Source organism: Idiotropiscis lumnitzeri, chromosome 15, assembly GCF_059441095.1.
Source record: "Idiotropiscis lumnitzeri isolate Australia: NSW breed Sydney's pygmy pipehorse chromosome 15, RoL_Ilum_1.0, whole genome shotgun sequence".
Classification (NCBI taxonomy): domain Eukaryota; kingdom Metazoa; phylum Chordata; class Actinopteri; order Syngnathiformes; family Syngnathidae; genus Idiotropiscis; species Idiotropiscis lumnitzeri.
Window position 1 is genome coordinate 13,002,372 of NC_142405.1, and position 20,288 is coordinate 13,022,659.

General features: G+C 39.2%; 2 protein-coding genes and 1 long non-coding RNA gene across 5 annotated transcripts; 1 reads left to right on the forward strand and 2 right to left on the reverse strand.

The window, feature by feature from the left end:
- Positions 1-1,534: 1,534 nt before the first annotated feature.
- On the reverse strand, positions 1,535-2,232 carry LOC148322998 (uncharacterized). Its single transcript, XR_015846663.1, has 2 exons — positions 2,080-2,232; positions 1,535-1,765 (listed from the first exon to the last, which is right to left on the reverse strand). It is a non-coding gene; the product is annotated as an uncharacterized LOC148322998 (long non-coding RNA).
- A 4,890-nt stretch (positions 2,233-7,122) lies between these two features.
- nosip (nitric oxide synthase interacting protein) lies at positions 7,123-14,652 on the forward strand. Of its 2 annotated transcripts, XM_088316567.1 has the most exons (9): positions 7,125-7,511; positions 9,421-9,526; positions 9,624-9,705; positions 9,833-9,968; positions 10,052-10,203; positions 12,156-12,272; positions 13,323-13,393; positions 13,471-13,579; positions 14,319-14,652. In XM_088316567.1, the coding sequence occupies exons 1-9, from the start codon at positions 7,442-7,444 to the stop codon at positions 14,388-14,390; spliced, it is 915 nt and encodes a 304-aa protein (XP_088172693.1). In that variant the 5' UTR covers positions 7,125-7,441; the 3' UTR covers positions 14,391-14,652. The 2 variants fall into 2 exon arrangements, with proteins under 2 accessions (XP_088172694.1, XP_088172693.1); XM_088316568.1 differs by lacking the exon at positions 12,156-12,272 and having other exon boundaries at positions 7,123-7,511.
- On the reverse strand, positions 14,023-20,214 carry rcn3 (reticulocalbin 3, EF-hand calcium binding domain). Of its 2 annotated transcripts, none has more exons than XM_088316564.1 (8): positions 20,049-20,214; positions 19,020-19,243; positions 18,199-18,392; positions 17,964-18,136; positions 17,632-17,692; positions 17,432-17,523; positions 16,217-16,324; positions 14,023-14,826 (listed from the first exon to the last, which is right to left on the reverse strand). In XM_088316564.1, exons 2-8 carry the CDS (start codon positions 19,232-19,234, stop codon positions 14,719-14,721), a joined length of 951 nt encoding a protein of 316 aa, XP_088172690.1. In that variant the 5' UTR covers positions 19,235-19,243; positions 20,049-20,214; the 3' UTR covers positions 14,023-14,718. The 2 variants fall into 2 exon arrangements, with proteins under 2 accessions (XP_088172690.1, XP_088172692.1); XM_088316566.1 differs by lacking the exon at positions 14,023-14,826 and adding an exon at positions 15,130-15,837.
- Positions 20,215-20,288: the final 74 nt, after the last annotated feature.

A 20,288-nucleotide genomic window follows, 5' to 3' on the forward strand; every position in this document is an offset into this window, starting at 1 on the left:
ATGCTCTCTGACCTCCAGTTGTTTGTCATAAAAAAGACATCAAGATAAATCACAGCAGGTCATCAACATCTTTTAGGACATGGAACCAAGGAGTTGTTTCAAAGCTCTAGCCAGTTGCTAATAATGCAAGGCCTGCAATAACGGCTAACATTGATGACGTCATTTCTGCTGAGCCATGCTGGGCTGTAACCTTTTTTCCGTCCTCTAGACTAGAATGTGTGAAAATGTTTGAGTGACAGGGTTGAGTGTATGTGAGAAACACAACTTTATAGTATAATACCAACTGTTTAGAATGTCTGTGATTTATTAAACAAAATTGCTGTACACTTACAAGGAATACATCAACAAAATCATTCAAAAAGTATAATTTAAAACTCATTTGATCTGTTATATTTGACATGTAAGATGGTTATAAAGAGGCAGGAATAACAAACAAGCGAGCCATTTGGTATTTTCAAATAATATTTAGGAATTGCTTTCACTACAATGGCTACAGTTACATTTTGTCTCAGGACAGCTGTAATTTAGACATCAAATGGATGCTTCTATATTTTGTGAATTGATTATTTGAAATGGGGGTGGAGGGGTAGGACCGAAAAAAAAATCCTCTAATTTCAGGCAACATTTTGGATCAACTCTAGATAAAATCTTGCATCTCATGTAGTCATGTTGGGCTGTATTGTAGCCATCGGCCAGTGATTGAGAAGTCAATTCGAGTGCTGATTGAATTGTGCGTGTGTATGTGTGTGCTACCCTACAATCTTAGAATGGACTCATTCAATTGGCATTATTGTTATATATTCTTTTTTTATATAAAAATTCTCAAAGAGTGTTATTTTTAGCTGTTCAAATATGTTGGTCTTCCCATCACACATAAATCAACAGCATCCATTCTTTTTGTATCCATTTATTCTTTTCAATGTCACCGGGAGCAGGAGTCTATGCCAGCTGACTTTGAGCAAGGGGCCGAACACACCCTGGACTGATAGCAAGTCACTTGTCTTCTTTGAAATGCACATTTTCCATTTGTGTAAGACTCATATCCTTATAAATGTTGGCATAGTATATGCTTCTTTTTCTTTCTTTTTTTTTTTTTCTTCAGCCTGTTGCCTTTTCCCAACTCCAACCTTTGCTATTTTTCTTGGGACCTGCACTTAGTTGAGCTGGCATGAACCCCTAAAATACTTTTTTTTTTTTTTTTTTTGCTCACATTGGTCGGTAGTCAATCCCAATGCACACATAGAGGCAGACAATTATTCACATGCCTCGCTCTCGCTCTCTCTGTCTCTCTCTCTCTCTCTCTCTCTCTCTCTCTCTATATATATATATATATATATATATATATATTCTCTTTTTTTTTACTTCCTTTTTATTAAGTATTTTCCCCCTACCTCTCCGTTATAATGCAGATTAGTCAGCCTGTTTCTTTTTGTCAGGCTCAAAGCAATAACTCTGTTTTTAAACATCTACTACTCTATTTGATCGTAAACACAGTTATTGCAGTTTCTGTACTGAACACAGCCCACACATAAAAAAATATTCCATGATATTTTTATTGCTTGCTTAAATTTGCCTTCAAAAATGTGCTTCTATTACAACTGGATCTAGAATGGACTTCCTGTACTTTGCATCGTTCACATTTATCCACATTAGGTATGACAGAAGTGAAACATCCACCTTAGGAAAGGAACATGTGGTGCTGTCTTCCTCTTTTGTTTATTTGCTTTAACAAATCATTCAGTCCTATGATGATGACTCCATCCACCTGTCACATAAAATCAAAAGTATCACATGATTTTGGCCATCTAACAGGAATCTACTTAGTTTCTTACAATGTAAAACAAACAACGGTATCATCATCAACAACGCAGCAATGAATTTTCAGCTGTTATTACTTGGAACAACTCCCCCCAAACCAGTCCAGCGTCTGTGTGGAATTAAGACACTGGTACAAGGATTGGGAGTAGCCACACCAAGAAATCAGAAGACTGCTATCCAACACACATCAATAAAGCGATTGCAATTATTCATTATGTATGTATAAGTTACAAATACTACACTGCAAGATCATCTTCTTACCTCCAGCAAAACATGCGGTAAAGCAGAGAAGTATTCAGTGCAGCCTCCGTCCTTCTGCCCTTCTCCTCTGTCCTCTTCCCAAACCCTTTTCTATCCTCTTGTAAGCCCCCCTCACTGGGTCAAAATCACAGTTGATCAGAGAAGGGACCAATAGCGAGCGAGGCGGCAGGGTGAGGCACTTCCTCTGTGACAGGAAGCTAACAACAAACACGCAGAGAACATGGAAGGGGGGCTGGGGGGGTTGGTGGAGGTAATGAGAGATGGAGATAAAGAGATGCAGATGTTTGATGGCTCTGAAGCTCTCGAGGCCAGGAAAAGGTCAAGACGGACATTTAACATTGACATTGCTCAAACTCTGCCCATGTGGTTGAATGATTGTTCCAGACAGGGTCATAAATATTGGGTCATTGACACAATTCTCATTTTTTTTTGGCTCTCAACACCACCAGAATGGATTTGAAAAGAAACCAACAGGATGTGCCTGAACTGCAAACTTCTAGATTTAATGTGAGAGTTTACAGCCAACTCTGGTGACCGTCGTAGGAATTCAAATATTTTCTGTAGAGTGTGAGCCTCTAAAGTAATGGGAAAAAAATAACAACAATCATAAATCCAACGTTCACATTTTAAGACTTTTTTGCAAATCTTTTGCAGTCAATTTCAGCCTCAAGTTTGGTACGCGTAGACATAGACTACTAGACAATCCAGACGCTGGATTTCCTCCATTGCAACCATCTTCAGTTCCTGCTTGATCTTGAGGCATTTTGCCTTCAGTCTTGTCTTCAGTAGCGTGACATTCAATCTCATTCATTGTCCATCTGCCCCGTGAAGCACCGTCAAATGAGTTCTGAAGCATCTGACTGAATCTGAGGAGGCTATATTACAGATTGAATTCATCCTGCTGCTTTTATCAGCAGTCGCGTCGTCAATAAACACAAAGGAACCAATTAGATCGGCAACCGTATGGTCTCTCGCCATGGCGTTACCTTCACTGATGAGGTGGTACAAGACCTCAGAGCGAGAAGATTCACGGCCAAATACTTGAATTTTAACAACTCTTGAAATTCCATCAAAAATGTTATTTCATTTCCATTTTTAATCTCTTCAGTGTTATTTTTTACATTCGCCATTGTCAAATTATGGAACATCTTGTGGTATTTAATCTAAGGGAAACTGCCTTTGAAGTCTGTAAATATATTTCTAATGCAAATAGGCAATTTACCGAATGGAGTGTTGACGCAGTTAAATACGGAGAGAATAAGTAGCAGGCATCAGGATGGGAAAAGATTGCTCGTAAATGGGCAGGGTGCTGATGCAGTGATACAGTATGTTTGACAAGCACAAGGAGTACAGATAAACAAGAGTTAAACGTCCTCGTTAACTGCAGGGCGGGCTCTCCATGGGGGATTGTTGTTTATCAAGGAGGTTTAGTCACTTTTGTTTATCGTGCATTGCATCCTTGAGCACTGTCAGTGCATAATTAAATCTTTCTTGCTTTTACTGTGTCACCATAGCAACACAACTGTGTAACATTAATATGAAGTAAGGGGCAGCAGGAGTTTGAACTTGATCACAATTTATATTTATAAACGACTGATTGATTGACAAGTGATAATGCTCATCATTGTGCCTCTTGTGTGCTTATTTTGTTTGCTCATTATGATACCATTGATTCTACGCTGCAAAAGACATATAACTACTATTACTACTACTGATAATAAATATAATAATAATAATAATAATAATAATAATAATAATAATAATAATAATAATAATAATAATAATAATAATAATAATAATAATAATAATAATAATAATAATAATAATAATAATAATAATAATGCAAGTGTCCAACATCCTGTCAGTAGTTGACCATATTTATTTAGACTGGATAGGGTGGTTGATTCATTTTATTATTTTCTCCGGCAAGCTTGACTCTGGTGTTTTGCCTTGGAATGACCCTGAACATGTTCAGGGCATCATGGAAAAATTATTTCTTCAAACTGATAAGGAATAGGCCCAAATATATCCATCCATCCATCATCTGTACCGCTTCTCCTCACTAGGGTCGCGGGGGGTGCTGGAGCCTATCCCAGCTATCTTTGGGCAGTAGGCGGGGGACACCCTGAACTGGTTGCCAGCCAATCGCAGGGCACACAGAGACGAACAACCATCCGCACTCACACTCATACCTCGGGGCAATTTAGAGTGTTCAATCGGCCTGCCATGCATGTTTTGGGAATGTGGGAGGAAACCGGAGTACCCGGAGGAAACCCACGCAAGCACGGAGAGAACATGCAAACTCCACACAGGATGGCCAGAGCCGGGATCGAACCCACGCCCGATGTTGTCTCTCACTGTGAGGCCATCGTGCTAACCAGTCGTCCACCGTGCCGCGGCCCAAATATAGCCTTTGGAAAATAGACGCTAACAAGCCAGATATTGTCCTGTTTGATAAATCCAATGACAATGTTTGTATTATTGAACTCTTTATCCCTTTTGACAGCAATGTGATTGACAAGATTCAGGAAGTATGAAGACATCACAATTGAAATGTCCTGTGTGTACTCGAAGTACGAAGTCATTCGACTCTCCATTGTTTTCTACTGCCTTGGTTTGGTACCTTGAGATCTGTTAACACAGATCAAGAGAGTACATGTGTTTGAAACTGGGAGCACAGCCCTTCTGACATTCTGAGGAATCAGAAGGCTGCAGTGTTAGGTAGTCTCCATGTTCTCCGTAAAGTTCTTGGTGGGTTCAACTCGATCAGCGGTGGGCAAACTTTTTGATTGGCGGGCCACAATGGGTTCTAAAATTTGACAGAGGGGCCGGACCAGGAACACCTCATCTGAGAAAAAAAAATACATTTAATCTTCAATTAAAGTGAACAAAAGCTTTACAACAATATAAACGTCTTTGAAAAACCACAATATTTAGAAAATAAAACATTAACAAGGTTTATTCATTTAAATTGTTTCAAGTTCGGTGGGCCAGATTAAAAGATTTAACGGGCCGCATGTGGTTTAGTTTGCCCACGCCTGAACTAGACTGGGGGAAATTCGCATTTGCTGTCTGGGCTGCAGGTAGACAAGGGAAGGGTGTACCTGTGCTCATGATGTACTTAATCACCAGTCCCCTTTCTGTTGCATATTCAATTTTTTAATATAACATAATAATACCCACATAAATAATAATAAGGTAGCTTGAATTTATACTACATAGCACCTTTCTGTTCGATGTAGACTTATGCAAAGGGTGGGGGGGATACAGGAAATTCACAGTAACATGGGCAGGAAATGCTGTTGATGAAAGGCAGACGAATAAACATGTTTTCTAAAACACTCGGGACTGTTTTCTCATGAGCAGAATGATATTCAGAGTTTCAAACTTTCTTTACAGACATAAAACCGAAGATTTTGCTTGTTTTGTCACATATTTAAACGATAGCAGAAAATACAATTCATAAACCCATGACGTGCTGTTTTTTTACATAAAATCTGCGATCTCAAATACTTCATCTTTTGGACTTTTGTTCCATCAATTAACATACATCGAGAACGACTATGCAAACAGCTATTGCGTGTGTAGGAAATAAAGGACTGCATGAAGAATAATTCAGTTGGTGTGTCTGTGAAAATGTTTTAGCTATTTAATTAAATGATCATTTGTGGGGTCAGAGGCCACAGATGGTAGATGAGAAAGGTCGGTAGTAACTAATCTGAAGGGCTTGTGAGCTGGAGGGTTATAGGTTCGAGTACTGCTACGGACAACAATCTATAAATTGCAAATTGTTGTCGGATTGACAGACCACGATGCAAATGATTTATCAGATTTTTATAAATAGTATATGCAAATGCTACTCAGCACAAGTTTCAAGTCATCAACTGTTAGAGAATAATTTGAATATTTTGAAGCAAACTGTCCAATTCATTTTTTGCAAAAACACGTTAAAATGCACCATTCCAAATTATTTTGCACAACAGCGTTTCAACACACTGAAAATAGTCATTTTTTTTTTAATTTGCAGTATCAGGAGGTTATATTTGATGAAATCAAAGCCCATTTCAATCAAAAACAATTTAAAAGGTCAAGTTAGATTTTAACATTGAATGTGACCCGCTACGAAGATTACGGCATTGACCAACCGGGCCAGGGACCAGCTCCACCGAAGTCGCGAAGTCAGCGCTTCATCTGATTTACTTATTTACAGACTTCAGCATTTAGTTGAATTACTAGTTGGTCGGTTTACTACTTCTGTTCTCTTTTCTACCCCCAGTTCCTCGGCTTGGGAATTCGCTGATGGTGACTCATTTGGAAGTACAAAATCAGAGGCTGACCACATCCTCTGAGGTGCTGCTATGGAGATTACGGCTCTGATCAACTGGGAGAGGAGCAGCTTCACTGAAGTCATCTTCCTGCAGCGCTCCATTTGATTGACTCTCACATGATTTCAACTAACATTGTTTAGCATAATTTTATGTCAAATGTTGCCCACTTGGCATCCATTGCAGCCTGAAGGGGGATTCCATACAAGAAGGCCGGAGACCGGATTCAAACAGCCAACCACATGGCCACCATGATTTCTTGGCCTCTGGACCTAAAGATTAAAACAACCAAAATTGCAGTGTACATTGCAACAGACGTTTTCTGTTTGTTTGTTTGTTTATTTATTTAATTTGAAAATAGTCTTAATTAATAACACACGTTTTATTGTTAAAAAAAAGAAACCCCACTAAAATCGGTTGAGAAATTAGTAAATTGTCCTATCTTCAATTAAACGCATTTTCTTTGATGGGAAAGTTGCCCCCGCCAACATGGCTACCACAGAGGCACGTCGCTTTAGTTTTCCTTTAATATCGCTTGAGACACAGAGTAAGAGATAAATGAGATGTGGCAGATGGAGACGGATGAGGCGAACGGCAGACAAATGTTCCTTAGATTTTGTTTGCATTCAGCTGTTGTGAAATCCGCAATATAACCAATGTATTATTGTTTTGTATTGTATTTTGTAAAATACACTAAGCAGGCGGTCCAGCTGACGTCACTCTGGTACGTTGTTTTTATGCGACATCAATGACGTATTTAACAGCGCATCCGAGTAGTGTTAGAAAACACTTTTTTTCTTGATTGTTAAGAGAACAATCCATTCTACTACATACAACTCCTTATGTCGTGTCAGAAAATAGGAAACAAGTAAAAATTTCCAAACACCGCCCGTGTCTCCTATCTCTTACCGAAGTAGCTTTCCGTGTTATCAACGAGATGCATGCTGCATACTAGCTAATACCACAACTAGCATTGCAAACATTGCAACCATCCAGCAACATTTTGTCGTTTTAAACTGGTCTGATTAAAGACTATAATGACTCGCCACGGGAAAAACTGCACAGCTGGAGCCGTCTACACATACCACGAGAAAAAGAAAGATACAGGTGAGAAATGACTTAATTTCGCTAACCTGTTATCTGAATATTGTACTCCTCGATTATCAGATTAGGACATGTAACGAAGTAGAATATGAATTATGCCTGAAAATCACCACCTAAACGGTTAATTTAGGGATAAAGAGCCAGAAATTCATGATAGATCTATTGTTCTTTGCGTACAGTTTGAAATCTGAACTAATCGATAAATGCTGTTTAATGTTGGTGTCACTTAGAATAATATCCTGGTAATGTTTGTCCGCTAAATGGATCGCTGATGCCATTCTTCCCGGTATCTATTGGCCTTTTTAAAATGTTGATGGTCGATTAAAAAAAAAAAAAACATTGTAAAACTCATTTTGAGGATGCATCAGAACAAAGATTCTGGCGATGTCTTGCAAAAGATACGTGAAAGATTAATGTTTTAGTTAAAATTTAATTTTGGACATCTTTTTTGCTCTAAAAAACTTTAGGGAACTATTTATTTGTTGAAGTATTAATTTAACTTTCACAGACATGCTGCTGATGCGGCATCTTCCTGTTATTTTTGTTATTTTAGAACAAATATATTGTCTGTTGTCAAAGATTTAAAAACAAAACCTCTTTGAACAAAGTTGCAAATGTGAAAAACTGATTAATAAACATTTGCTTAAGGCAGGGCTTCAGTTAGATCATTTTCTTTTTTTTCTTTTTTTTAACACTAGGAGTACAGAGGCCTCTCACCTGTAATTTTAGGAGTGCAAGTAGAAAATTTAGGATTATATGCTACTGATACGTGGGCTATAGTGAGAAACAGATGTTTGTCAGCAACAAAAAATGAATAGCTATTTTTGGTTGCAGAGGCGAGAATAGATGATTAATTTATTAGCACTGTCGCAAAATGGCAAGATTTAGGGCCAACTTGGAGCGTTCTTAAGGGTATTTAAACTAAGTTAAGTGTTGAAGTTTGAACAATTCCAAATCTTCATGCTGGTATTTTGCTAATTGGCCCTCAACTAAATTTATCGGTGTGTCGGTACTTAAATCTCAAAGAGTAATGTGATTCAACGTCATAAGGCAAAATCATGTTTTGACGGTATCTTCACTTGTTCTTATATACTGCACACATTTATGGCCTAAATCCACAATTCATCAGGTCATGTTTTTTTTTGTACGTTATTGTATTGGATAATTCCTCTACGTTGGTAACTTTAAAGTTCCATGTAGACAAATGTTTTCTGCCTGTCAAAAAAAAAAAAAATAGTCTACCGTTGCACCGGGAATCCAGTTCCTTGTTATTAAACCTTTTATCCATCCATCCATCGATTATCTTTACCGCTTCTCCTCACTAGGGTCGCGGGGGGTGCTGTAGCCTATCCAAGCTATCTTCAGGCAGTAGGCGGGGGACACCCTGAACTGGTTGCCAGCCAATTGCAGGGCACACAGAGACGAACCACCATGCGCGGTCACACTCATACCTAGGGGCAATTTAGATTATTCAATCGACCTGCCACGCACGTTTTTGGAATGTGGGAGGAAACCGTAGTACCTGGAGGAAACCCACGCAGGCATGGGGAGAACATACAAACTGACACAGTTTGGCCCGAGTAATCGAACCCACGACCGCTGCTGTCTCTCTCTGAGAGGCCATCGTGCTAACCGGTCGGGCCACCGTGCCGCCCTGAAAGCATGTTTCTTGAATTCATTGACCGATTAATTGGTCCAAATAAGTCAGTGTCATCTTCAAACGATCCAAATTGGTCAGGCCTTTGTGATATTACATAAGGTTTTCTGAAAGGAAACGCAAAGTTTTCCGAGAAATCTCTCAGCGTGCTCATTTGTTGAGCACTGTGCTTATACAGTCATTGATCCTGTATCATGTATTGATAGCATATACAATCTAAATGAAAGAAATCGTGTATGCTTTTGTGTAACTTAGCGGCATCCGGTTACGGCACGCAGAGCATTCGCTTGGGCAAAGATGCCATCAAAGACTTTGACTGCTGCTGTTTGTCCCTGCAACCCTGCCAGACTCCTGTGGTCACGTATGTATTAGAGGCTCATTGCAGATCAATCATTTTGATTTGTTTAATTGACAAAATCATATAAATGTAAACATCACATTTCCTTTGTGGTTTTCAGCCCAGATGGATTCTTGTATGAAAAACAGGCTATTCTTGAATACATTCTGCATCAGAAGACAGACATCGCCAGGAAGATGAAGGTAAATTCGAGACGTTTGTTCTTTTTACGTATTTATTTATGATTTTTTTTTTGTTCATTCATCTGTATTCTGCTCGGGCAGCACGCTGCTCAATTCCTATTAAGTGACCCCACTCAATTTCCTGCAGGCTTATGAGAAGCAAAAACAAGCTCAGAAGAATGACAGTCAGCTTGAGTCAAAATCAGAGGAAAGGGAGAAAGTGGAGAAGTTTAAAACCAGAGAAAACAGCATCGTATCCAAACCCATCAACCCTTTCATTTCCGGTACGTGTGTTGATACAACAATGACACTCTCGTTTCTGTTTTTGGGAAACGTATGAACTTGTTCAACCGTGTTTCCCTTGGAGGGCAAAGCAAAGTAGGCGAGAAAATCAGGACGGATAGTAGCTCGTCAGCATCCTCCTCGACTGGTTCAGTGGCCTCCTCCAGCCAGAGTCTGCCCAGCTTCTGGGTTCCTTCTTTGACACCTGAAGCGAAGCCCACCCTTCTCAAGAAACCAGTGAGTGGCTAAAAATTTGATTCAGAGATCATTTGCTTTCCAGTATACGAACTGGGCATTCAAACTCATTCAATCATTTAATTTTTTGTATGGACTCTTAGGCAGACATGCATAACATTTCTACATTAAATGGTTGTTCCACTAAAATAATCTAACGTAACTTTATTTTTATTTTTAAGCATTACTTACATTAAGTGTTGCTGTCACAATTGTACTTTTTTTTCTATAACCAGTATACTTGCGCCCTCTGCTGGTTGTTGCTAACTGGCCAAAACAAATGCAAACCTGTTTTGGCCAGTTAGCTCACGAGAGCTCACGAGTTCCAGTCTCAGCCAGAGCATTTTTGAGTAGAGTTGACATGTTCTTTCCTTGATTGTGTGGGTTTTCTCTAGCTTCTTCCTTCTTTCCGGAAACATGCACTTTCGGTTAATGAATCAAAATTGCCAAGAGGTGTGAGTGTGAATGGTTCTTCATATGAAATTGGTTGGTAACCAGGTCCAAGGTATTCCCCAGTATACTGAACAGACTGAATATTTTGGAGGAAAACCTCAAGCAGTCTGCAGCAAAAGTGGGTTCGGGTTCCCTGCTTTGTCTTCCAATGTGATAACAACCCAAAATATTCATCCCTCCTTGTGAAGAACTACCAGCAGAAAGCCAAAGAGGATGTTATTGAATGGCCTGCACGAAGAATCCCATCGATAATCTTTGTGGATAATTGAAAGTCCAGGTTCATGGCAGATGACAGTCTAACCTGAGGGCGCTTTGGAGGTTTGTCAAAGAGGAATGGGCTGGGATTACTCAGGAGATGTGTGAGACTTGTGGAAAACTATAAGAACACGTTGCAGGCCGATTAGCATCACGGGGCGAAAAATTTTGACTGTAAATTTTTGTTTTTGGGGAAAAACAAAATTGGGTTCTGTGTTAAAAATTCATTGCTCTCATCAGCAACACTTAGAAAATACTTAATAATTAAAAAAAATAATCCTGTCCTCAAGTGCTCTTATAATGGAAACAAAGCAAGATGGGAAAGCCTCCTTTTGTTGTCGTAATGGTAGCGTCAATCCTCTAAGTAGTACACCGGAAGTAATGTAAAAACGGTTTCAGAATAAGAGCATCAACAAGACGTGCAGTGTTAACTGCCTAGATCGTGCTGGCTTAACAGCGTTTTATAAATCTTAAATGTCTTCCCCCGTGCTCTGTCGACCGATACATTCATACTTGTTCAAACAAACACTGGCAGGGATCTTGTAAGCCCATTGAATTGTAAATTAGATTTTTGACCAAATGCAATGTGAATATTGTTGGAGGGAATAGTAAGCTATTTTAGATTGATACACTAATAAGGGTCAAATTGTATGTCTGATCACAATTCACTCATTGAAGTACAGACACTTGTAAATCAAACAATTAAACCCCTGCAAAAATTGTTGCGCATGTTTCGGCTAAAAAAAAAATCAGTATGTGTAATCTTTGTTGGTGTTGTAATGTGCCAGTGTAATATATTATACATTTAAATTAAAGCTTTTTTAGACCTTAATGTTCCCATTGTTATCTTTGTTTTGTGCTTGATAGAGAAATCGCGTTTTTTTTTCTGAGGCAAAAGGGTTTTTTTTTATTGAAGTTCCGGCAACCAAATATAGTTCCCTGCTCTAAAAAAAAAAAATGGCTACTGAAATTTTTTCTCATTTATTCCTAACTTGCAGACGAGACTTTACAGCCACTTTATTCACGTACCTGCTTGTGTGAATTCACTATCATTCGAACCTGTTTTCCTTCAGATTTAATGTCGTGATAACCTTTGTTTATTTTGTGTATTTACATTTGGGTCAGGACAAGTTGACCTCTGAATCCAAAGCTCATCTGCGGGTCTCGAAATGCCGCAGCGAGCGTAGAAATTAAAGTTTTTTTCTCTGTTGAAAAGTCTCGTTTAATCTTTGCTAATGTCTTCTCAGAGTAAGGCCGTGTTGTGTCCAATGTCAGGACGACCAATTAAGATGAACGAGCTGATCACAGTGCGCTTCACCCCGGTAGATCCGAGTCTGGCCCGAGTGGCCCTAATCAACCGTCAGGTCAGTCTTTGACATGATCTCACTCTTTTAAACAGTTCTCAAGAATTACACATTAAGAATTAACTATGAATATTGCGTACCACATTCTATCCTGTCTTGCTAAAATTAGCCGATTAGCACTGTCTCTCTCGCTCAAGCGAGCAACAAGACATCCCGTTCTACTCTGTGTACTGCGGTACCAATGGCAAGCATGGATTTCGTTACCATGCTGACGGGGGGTGGAGGTATGACATTAAACAGGGAAGCAAGCAGCTTGTGGGAGAAGAGCACAGAGTGCCCGTAAAGACAAAAAAATCACTCAAGGAGACAGCAGTTCATCATTCGCTACACTGTCTCTGTGTGTTTCATAGACACATCACAAAAAATGCTGCGTCAACAACTTCACAGATGTATGATGAAACAGTTGGGCTGAAGGGCAGAATGGCTCACTCCCAGGCACACTGTGAGAAAATGCTTGTAAAAACAGAATAATTAACTGTGACTTTGTAGTAGCGCCTGGCTTGCCAATATTGGCTCTTTTAAAATCTGATGATCCCCCCCCAATAATTTTTGTATTTTTTTTTAGCACAATACAAAATAAGACAATGATATTCAAACATTCGTACGCTCGCAAAAATTGTTCGATTTTTGCAAAACAATCAGCCAATTTTTGCCAATGTTTCTGTCTTTTGTAGTTAAACAAATGCTAAATAAAGTATTGTGAAGAGTTAAATATTCTTCCTGTAATTCATATCTTTATTGTTGTAAGTGTTAAGGGACCAAAGAATTTCTATTCAGTTTCATCCATATTTTTTCTAATGAATCCGCTGATTATTTCTTTATCAAACTTTTGTTCTGCCAAATATTGGACGGAATCGGCATCTGCCTCAAACATTTGTATCAGTCGGAACTGCAGAGATTCTTCGACGGGTATACATTGACTTTTGAGTTCCTCATATTAAGAACATATTGTCATTTATTGTAGAATTTTCTTCTAACAACGGTTATAAATGGTTTAAGCTCCTACATTTGCTATATTTATTGTATCAACCAGTGATTTTACTCCCGCAGGACAGATACGTCTGTGCAGTAACCAAGGACGTCCTGGGCAACAGCGTTCCCTGTGCTGTCCTGCGACCTTCGTGAGTCGCCGAGCCAGTGTCTTTACACGATCCGATCCGTTACAGATTCCGCTCACTTCTCTCTACGCTTTGTTCAGTGGGTGTGTGGTGACACAGGAGTGTGTGGAGAGACTCATCAAGATAGACATGATGGATCCCGTGAGTGGCGACAAGCTCTCTGATAAAGACATCATACCACTGCAGAGGGTATGTTCACAGGCAACGTAATGTACTGTCATTTCTTGAGAATAACGTGGCCCGTCAAAACAGATATATATATATATTTTTTTGTACTCTCGTATTACTCGCTTCCCCCATTTGCTGGTGTCCACGCTCAAAAAGGTTGTTTAGTTATGATGTATAATAGATTAGGTTTTCTGGTGTTCAGACATTTTAGATTTTTTTTAAAGAGAAGTTATCTTGTGGCTGTCATCACTGGCTGCTTCGTCTGAATTGTCACATCTCCTGGTGTGAGATGAAATCCTCTTGCATGATCACACGTGAAACCGAAGAATGCCAGAATGTCTCGTTTCTGTGTCGATGTTTACAGAGTGGCCAGAACATTGTGTAATGGCAACGTGACGGAAAAGACTTGCTTTGAAAAATACTTCTTACCGTTTGGAGATTCCGCTATTATAGAAAACACAAAGTTCAGTAATACATGTTTGTTTTTATTGACGGCCGTTTCCATTTGTCGCGTCGTCTCGGGACAAATCCACTCGCGGGGTTCTCCGGATTCTTGGTGGGCAGTGATGGTACTAAATTTTCTTAATTTCGCTTGTAATCGGTGTGTGGACAGATTTTTTTTCCTGCGTGGGGACGGGGACATATTTGATTTAAAAAAAAAATGGCTACGTGTAGAAGAGGCCTCAGTGTGTGAGTGGAGCTCATGAAATGAAAGACATTGAGTGTTTAGATGATGTTGATTTTGGTGTTTCTTTGACAGGGCGGGACGGGCTTTGCAGCTGCTGGTGTAGAGCTCAAGGCCAAGGAAGCTCGTCCAGTGATGCAAGTGTGAAAGATGATAATGCACGATTATTAGAATTAAGAGCTCTAAAAATGTTTTTGAAAATTGCGGGCAGCCAAAAATGTTTCTTTGCTATGTGATATCTTTCCCATGTGTACTATTATGGTAATTTGGATAAAAAAAACAACTTTTTTTTTGTTCTTCAATATTTCCAGTATACCGCTCATATAATTGAGAATAGTCATGTTATTTTCCTTATGAGCCTGCAAACTCTCCTGCTTATTAGTTAAATAAATGTGCTCTACCAAACATCTTGCTGAATGTATTTTGAGAAATATTTGTAAAACACATCAGTCAAAATCGCTCGCGTTATCGATATTCACAGTTCGTCATGGCCGTCAACCTTCATGGCTCCGTAGTCTGTGATGGTGCTGATCTTGATGAAGTCGAGTTTGTCTAGCATCTCGGATAATGTCAGAAGTCCATCCTGACGTGCACAGAACAGGGGAAGTGGAAAAACAAAAGCAACAGTAAAAGGAAAGATGTGGCTCAATCATGGGGATCCTCGGAGGATAACATTCAGATAAGCATAACAAAAGTCCTCAAGGACGTACGATGTCTTTTCTGTGTAGTACACGACTTTTACATTGCATTGTCTGATTAGTTGGATCACATGGTAATATTAACTGCAGGAAGAAACGGAGCAGAAATACCCATTTAGTTCCTTTAATGAGTATGTTGTGGCTGCAATACGAGGTGTATTTGATGCAGGATTAAAAAAAAATAAAACGTAGAAAAGTTCATTTATTTGTCCAATCAACAGTTAACATTTTTCTTTAATGACAAACTTCTTTTAGTCGAATGTAGTGGCCAATGTTAACATGCTTCTGACCGACACTTGATGAAAGTTGTTACAACTCAATTCAATACAATTGCTAAAAATGTTCGGCTTTAAATGTTTGAAAACCAATTTTCATAATAGTATTGTCGACAGTAAGTATGGTATTGAAAATATTTCAAGTGCTGGTGCTGAACAATGAAGTGGTCAGTGGAGTGTATGTCACCATGACGGTGTCCGATATTCAGAAATGTGACCACGTTCTAAGCTCAAACTCAAAACACACCGTTTCAGTTTAATATCAGTGCACGTCAAACGATATCCACAGTTTTTGGAACACTTCCTAATTGAAATATTTCAGCTGACCACAGTAATGCTAAGTGGGTGGAAGAAATCACATGCAATCACATACACAGTATGTGACTGCATGTGGAATAGTTTCGGTGAGAGTGATACTTGTGTAACCCGGCGTGGCGGCCATCACATGTGTGAGCAAACCTAGTGAAAAAAATATGAACCCCGGATGAGCTCCGTTTGGAACGTGACAACTCATCAAAGTTCGTCATGATTCTTTGTTAAATCTTCTCCGTAATTGGTGGCCTGGCTGCCCACAAACATGTTCCAGTTGGCCAGGATTTCCTGCTTGGTTATTTTCTCGTCCTGGCGATTGATCGCCAATTTGCATCCGACATTGGTGTGATTGACAGAAGGAGATGATGAAGTCATAAAAAGGAAGAGGAAATTAGGACAGAGAGAAGACAGAAAATTTGTGTTAATTAAAACTTGATTAAGTCACAATTATTTATTACTGTAATTATTCAAGGGTTGATAAATCACTTACCTTTTTTTTTATTTTATTTTTAGAGCCATTACTATCATCCAAAATCCAGGAACTATATCGGCCTTTTTTAATTTTTTTTTAATTTATTTATAATTTACTTGTTATTTTATGCATTTTACTGTGTATGTCAATTGTCATAAGCAGAGGTGCCAAGAACATTTGAACGTGTGTATTCACATTTGTATGCGGCAGTGTTACCTTGTTGGTGTCTGTCTCGTGGATCAAGTGTTTGGCTTCATTGTCGGCGTGGTCGACTTCTCCGGGCAAAATCCACTGGGCCACCTCACTGAAATCCATGTAACCATCCTATGCGACACGCAACTTGCGTTATATGAGGAAGAGAGCACATACTGATCCAATTCCTATATTGCTGATTCTTATACGGGCTGACCGAGGGTAGAACAGCACACATGGATCGACGCTACATGGACCTTCAGTAATGTTCCCTGCTCCATTTATCTGAAGGAATGTTGTCAAGTTCTGATAAAACTGAAGCTAAGATACGTCCACACCAGCGTAGCTCACAGTTTACAAGCTTGCAGGTTTCATTTTAGTGCATTTTAAGACCATCAGTGCTGCATTGGTTTACTTAAAGGAAGTCAAACCCCCCAAAATTTGCACCTTCACTAATTAAAAGCATGACGTTCTGTTTAATATTGCATTTGTGCAATATGAGTTAAGCAGCAAATTCCACCCATTTTTAAGCTGGCCTGTAAGGGCGGCCATTTTGTCACTTCTGTCGCCTGAAAAAGACATCACGGACGCTCAGGGCTCAGGTAACCAAGGACCAATTACGGCTCACTTGTTTTCTGAAGCTGAGCCATGATTGATTGTCATCCTGTTGTTGGACAACACTGGTCATCAGCACATTTTAAATCAGAGAAAGCTTTATATGTCCCTTTGTGTATTGTTGAGTATTTTAAAACATGGCTTAATTTTTTTTTTTTTTTTGCTAGCACGTCATATTTTTGTCCTTTAAAAGCTAGTGCAATACACATTTTGCCATGTGTAGTAATTTATAGCTAAGATTTATTTATAGCTAAGATGTTTCAGGAAAAAAAAAATCCCACTGTTGCTAAACCTAACCACTACTTCATAATGTTTCTAAATGTGTTACATACTACTATATAAAAAAAAAAAACCAAGGGCATATTTGGAAACAGCAAAAAAAATATAGAAATGTTTACTTGCATCTTTGATTTAAATAAAATAAGTTGTGACCAGTGTAATTGGTCGGGACAAGTTTTATCCTTCCAAAGTATCAACTGTTTGGAACGTAATGCTTTTGTAGATGCTATATTAGAAATTTGCCTTTAAAAAGATACATTCTAATAATAAAAAATAATAATACATTTTGATTCAAACAATAAAATCAAAATAGATACAGCTCTCATGATACATTCAGTCCCTTACCTTGTTGGCATCCCTCAAATCACTGAAGTGTTTCTTCTCAGTCTGAACCCATTCAGGCTCACTCTCTCCCTCCTCTGGTGTGTACATGTCACCTATGGGCAGTACCAGTGCATACGCACACACATGCACATGCGCGTTACACTCAGCATCCAAATTGAGAGTGGTTGATCAGACAAAAAGAAAAAATGCTGGTCACCTACCAATGTATTCATTTAAGCTGATCTTGCCGTCCCCATTTTTATCAATGTCCTCAATTGTTTCCTAAAAGACATTTTATTTATTTTTTTAACTTTGAAACCACCTCATATTAAATGGTTCAGACCAATACACATGATACAGACAGACAAATGGTCAGGGTCTATTCACAAACATCCAGTCGCTATTGTTCTGAACACACATAAAGGAATCACTCTCTTGTAACGTAATTAATTACGCTTCACAATTGAAGGCCACGAAACAAAACTACAAACTAGAACAGATATCAAACATTCCATTGGATGTACATCTTTAAGTAAAATAAATAACTCTGTACCTGTACAATCAAGTCTCTCATATAATCAAACTCCTCCGGGTGGAGGAAGGCAGTGAACTCCTCGCGCGTGGCGATGCCGTCACCGTCACGATCGGCGGTCTTGAAGCGTCTTTCGTCTCGCGTGAGCATGGACTTGTAAGTGTCCTTGTCCTCCACGTCGTCAAACTCCTCATCTGAGATGACAGATAGACGTCAGACAGATATTTCGAGCGGTAGATGAGATTGCGTGACGTACCGAGATAGAATCCATAGGTGGTGTTCTTGTACTCCCCCCAGGCTATTTTGTCATCTTGGTTCTTGTCATAATCCCTCCAGTGTTTGTTCACGTTCTCCTCGATGTACCTCCTCTGTCTGTGTTTGATCCAATAATGCAGCTCTGAGTGATTGATGAAGCCGTCCTTGTCTGTGTCAATGCGCTCCACAATTTTGCTGTTGGAGGAGAAAAGGAAAAAGAAGACGGGATCGGGTTTGAAAGTAATACTTTACTTTTCCTGTTTTTCATGGAAAACTGTACAGTGAATTCACCTATTAACACATATTTTGGAGGGGGTGGGTGGAGGGTGAGGTTTCTTTTTTTTGGAGGGTGACGGGGGTCAATTCTTCATTATTCAGTAAAAAACCTGCATATTCGTTGTCGTACTAAGGCCAAAAGAAAAGTATTACTTTGTACTTGTGACATCTTAGTTACAAGAAACTATATTAAAGTGAGTCGAAAAGCGCTTTGTCACCCTCTTGTGGCATATCTAGGCAATTGTAAAAAAAATGGGGGGGGCAGTGTCAATTCGCAACAATACTATATAGTGTTGCCTTACATACTGAACTAAATTTGCAATTTGCGCCGAGAACGGATTTGAGAAATTTGCACCTAGCCTTTGGTATTTACTGAAAAACTCACTAATTTGCATTTTGTAATGAAGCCAATGGGCTGACTAATATAAAAACATGGCTTTATCGTCGTCAGACTCTCAATAAAAGTACTTGTTTAGGTAGCAAGGAACATGACACAAAACATTGGTCCAAATTTCTTGCTGCTATGTAGACAAAAACAGAACCTACGCCAGTCTGTCTTTACTCTCCTCAGGGCTCAGCTGGTCGAAGGTCTTCGCCTCCTCTTTGCCCAGGAAGGCCTCGTGGTCGTACTGGAAGTCGTGAGCGTCATTGTGGGCGTGGTCACTCAGGTCGGGATGGTGATGGACACGTTTCTCCTGAGCGGGGACGGCGAAGGTGGCTATAGCCAGGAGGTAGAGGGATGCTAGCGACTGCAGTAGCATTGTGATCAGCTGTGGATGGAAATTGTTGTTATATTACATGATATTTTCTTAGCAAAGTAGCTATTGAACTTTACATAAATTTAACAGCTATTGCTTGGAGCTCAGCAAATTGAGGCGTATATGTTAAGTTTATATTGCATATTTGTTACCAGAATAATGCACCCCAACTCAATAACATAAAGCATGACCAACAGAACTATATGAGATTTGCCACTCAGCGGGTTACATTGAATGAGTTGTTTGGAGAGGAGGGACACACCCAATGCTATAGTGTCAAAGTCAGGAGAGAAAACTGAAGGAAAGTCATCTAATTGAATCAGGATGTTAGTTTTGCTTTCATTGACATGTTAAGTCCACTACATCAAATCAAACATCAGTCAAACGATTCCAATGTACAGTTTAGGAAGAGTCACTTTTTTTTCCTTTTGAGGTCAATAATCTCCATGGAGCAAATTCCAAACGTCCAGTTGACAGTTTGCAGTAGAATTTGAAAACTGGAATAATGGAGGACTAGACCTTATTCCTGGTCAGCACTTAACTTTACTAAGGATTAAAAAATGTTTTCTTTCGCCGTAAATTAACATTGGATTGCACACTTTGGTTTCTAAAACACGAAACAATGGTTCGAGAAGCATTCCATCCCTCCCATTTATCCGCAGTAACGTTTATCTTATGACTCCCATCACTGCAAATTCGTGACTTCAGAGCGGTGCAAAAAAGCAATCTACGCAAATTTAGAGATTTGAAAACAATGCAGCGTCACATTTTTTAGTTTATCCTCGTAACTAAAAGATTAGAATTCTGAATAACTTACCAACTTCTTGCAAGTTGCTTGTGCCACCTATATGATGTTTTTTAGCAAGGAGAAAACTCTGTCCGCGTTGGCAATCTGCACCATTTAAATAACGCTGTCGAGAAGGTGGGCTTTGTAGCTTCAGTAACCAATGAAACAGCCCGAAGGAATATTTTTAACCAATCACACTAAGGCTCATTCTTATTGGCTGTTAACCGCCACGTAGTCACGCATAAGCGAATTGTCTTGTAAATGAGATTT

Excerpts from the sequence above, each read along its gene's own strand:
- nosip (XM_088316567.1), top strand. The coding sequence starts at position 7,442 with ATGACTCGCCACGGGAAAAACTGCACAGCTGGAGCCGTCTACACATAC. Across the intron at positions 10,204-12,155 it reads CCACCCTTCTCAAGAAACCA|AGTAAGGCCGTGTTGTGTCC; the intron begins GTGAGTGGCTAA and ends ATGTCTTCTCAG. Across the intron at positions 13,580-14,318 it reads ACATCATACCACTGCAGAGG|GGCGGGACGGGCTTTGCAGC; the intron begins GTATGTTCACAG and ends TTTCTTTGACAG.
- rcn3 (XM_088316564.1), bottom strand. The coding sequence starts at position 19,234 with ATGCTACTGCAGTCGCTAGCATCCCTCTACCTCCTGGCTATAGCCACC. Across the intron at positions 18,393-19,019 it reads GAGAGTAAAGACAGACTGGC|CAAAATTGTGGAGCGCATTG; the intron begins GTAGGTTCTGTT and ends CTCCTCCAACAG. Across the intron at positions 17,693-17,963 it reads TGAGAGACTTGATTGTACAG|GAAACAATTGAGGACATTGA; the intron begins GTACAGAGTTAT and ends AATGTCTTTTAG.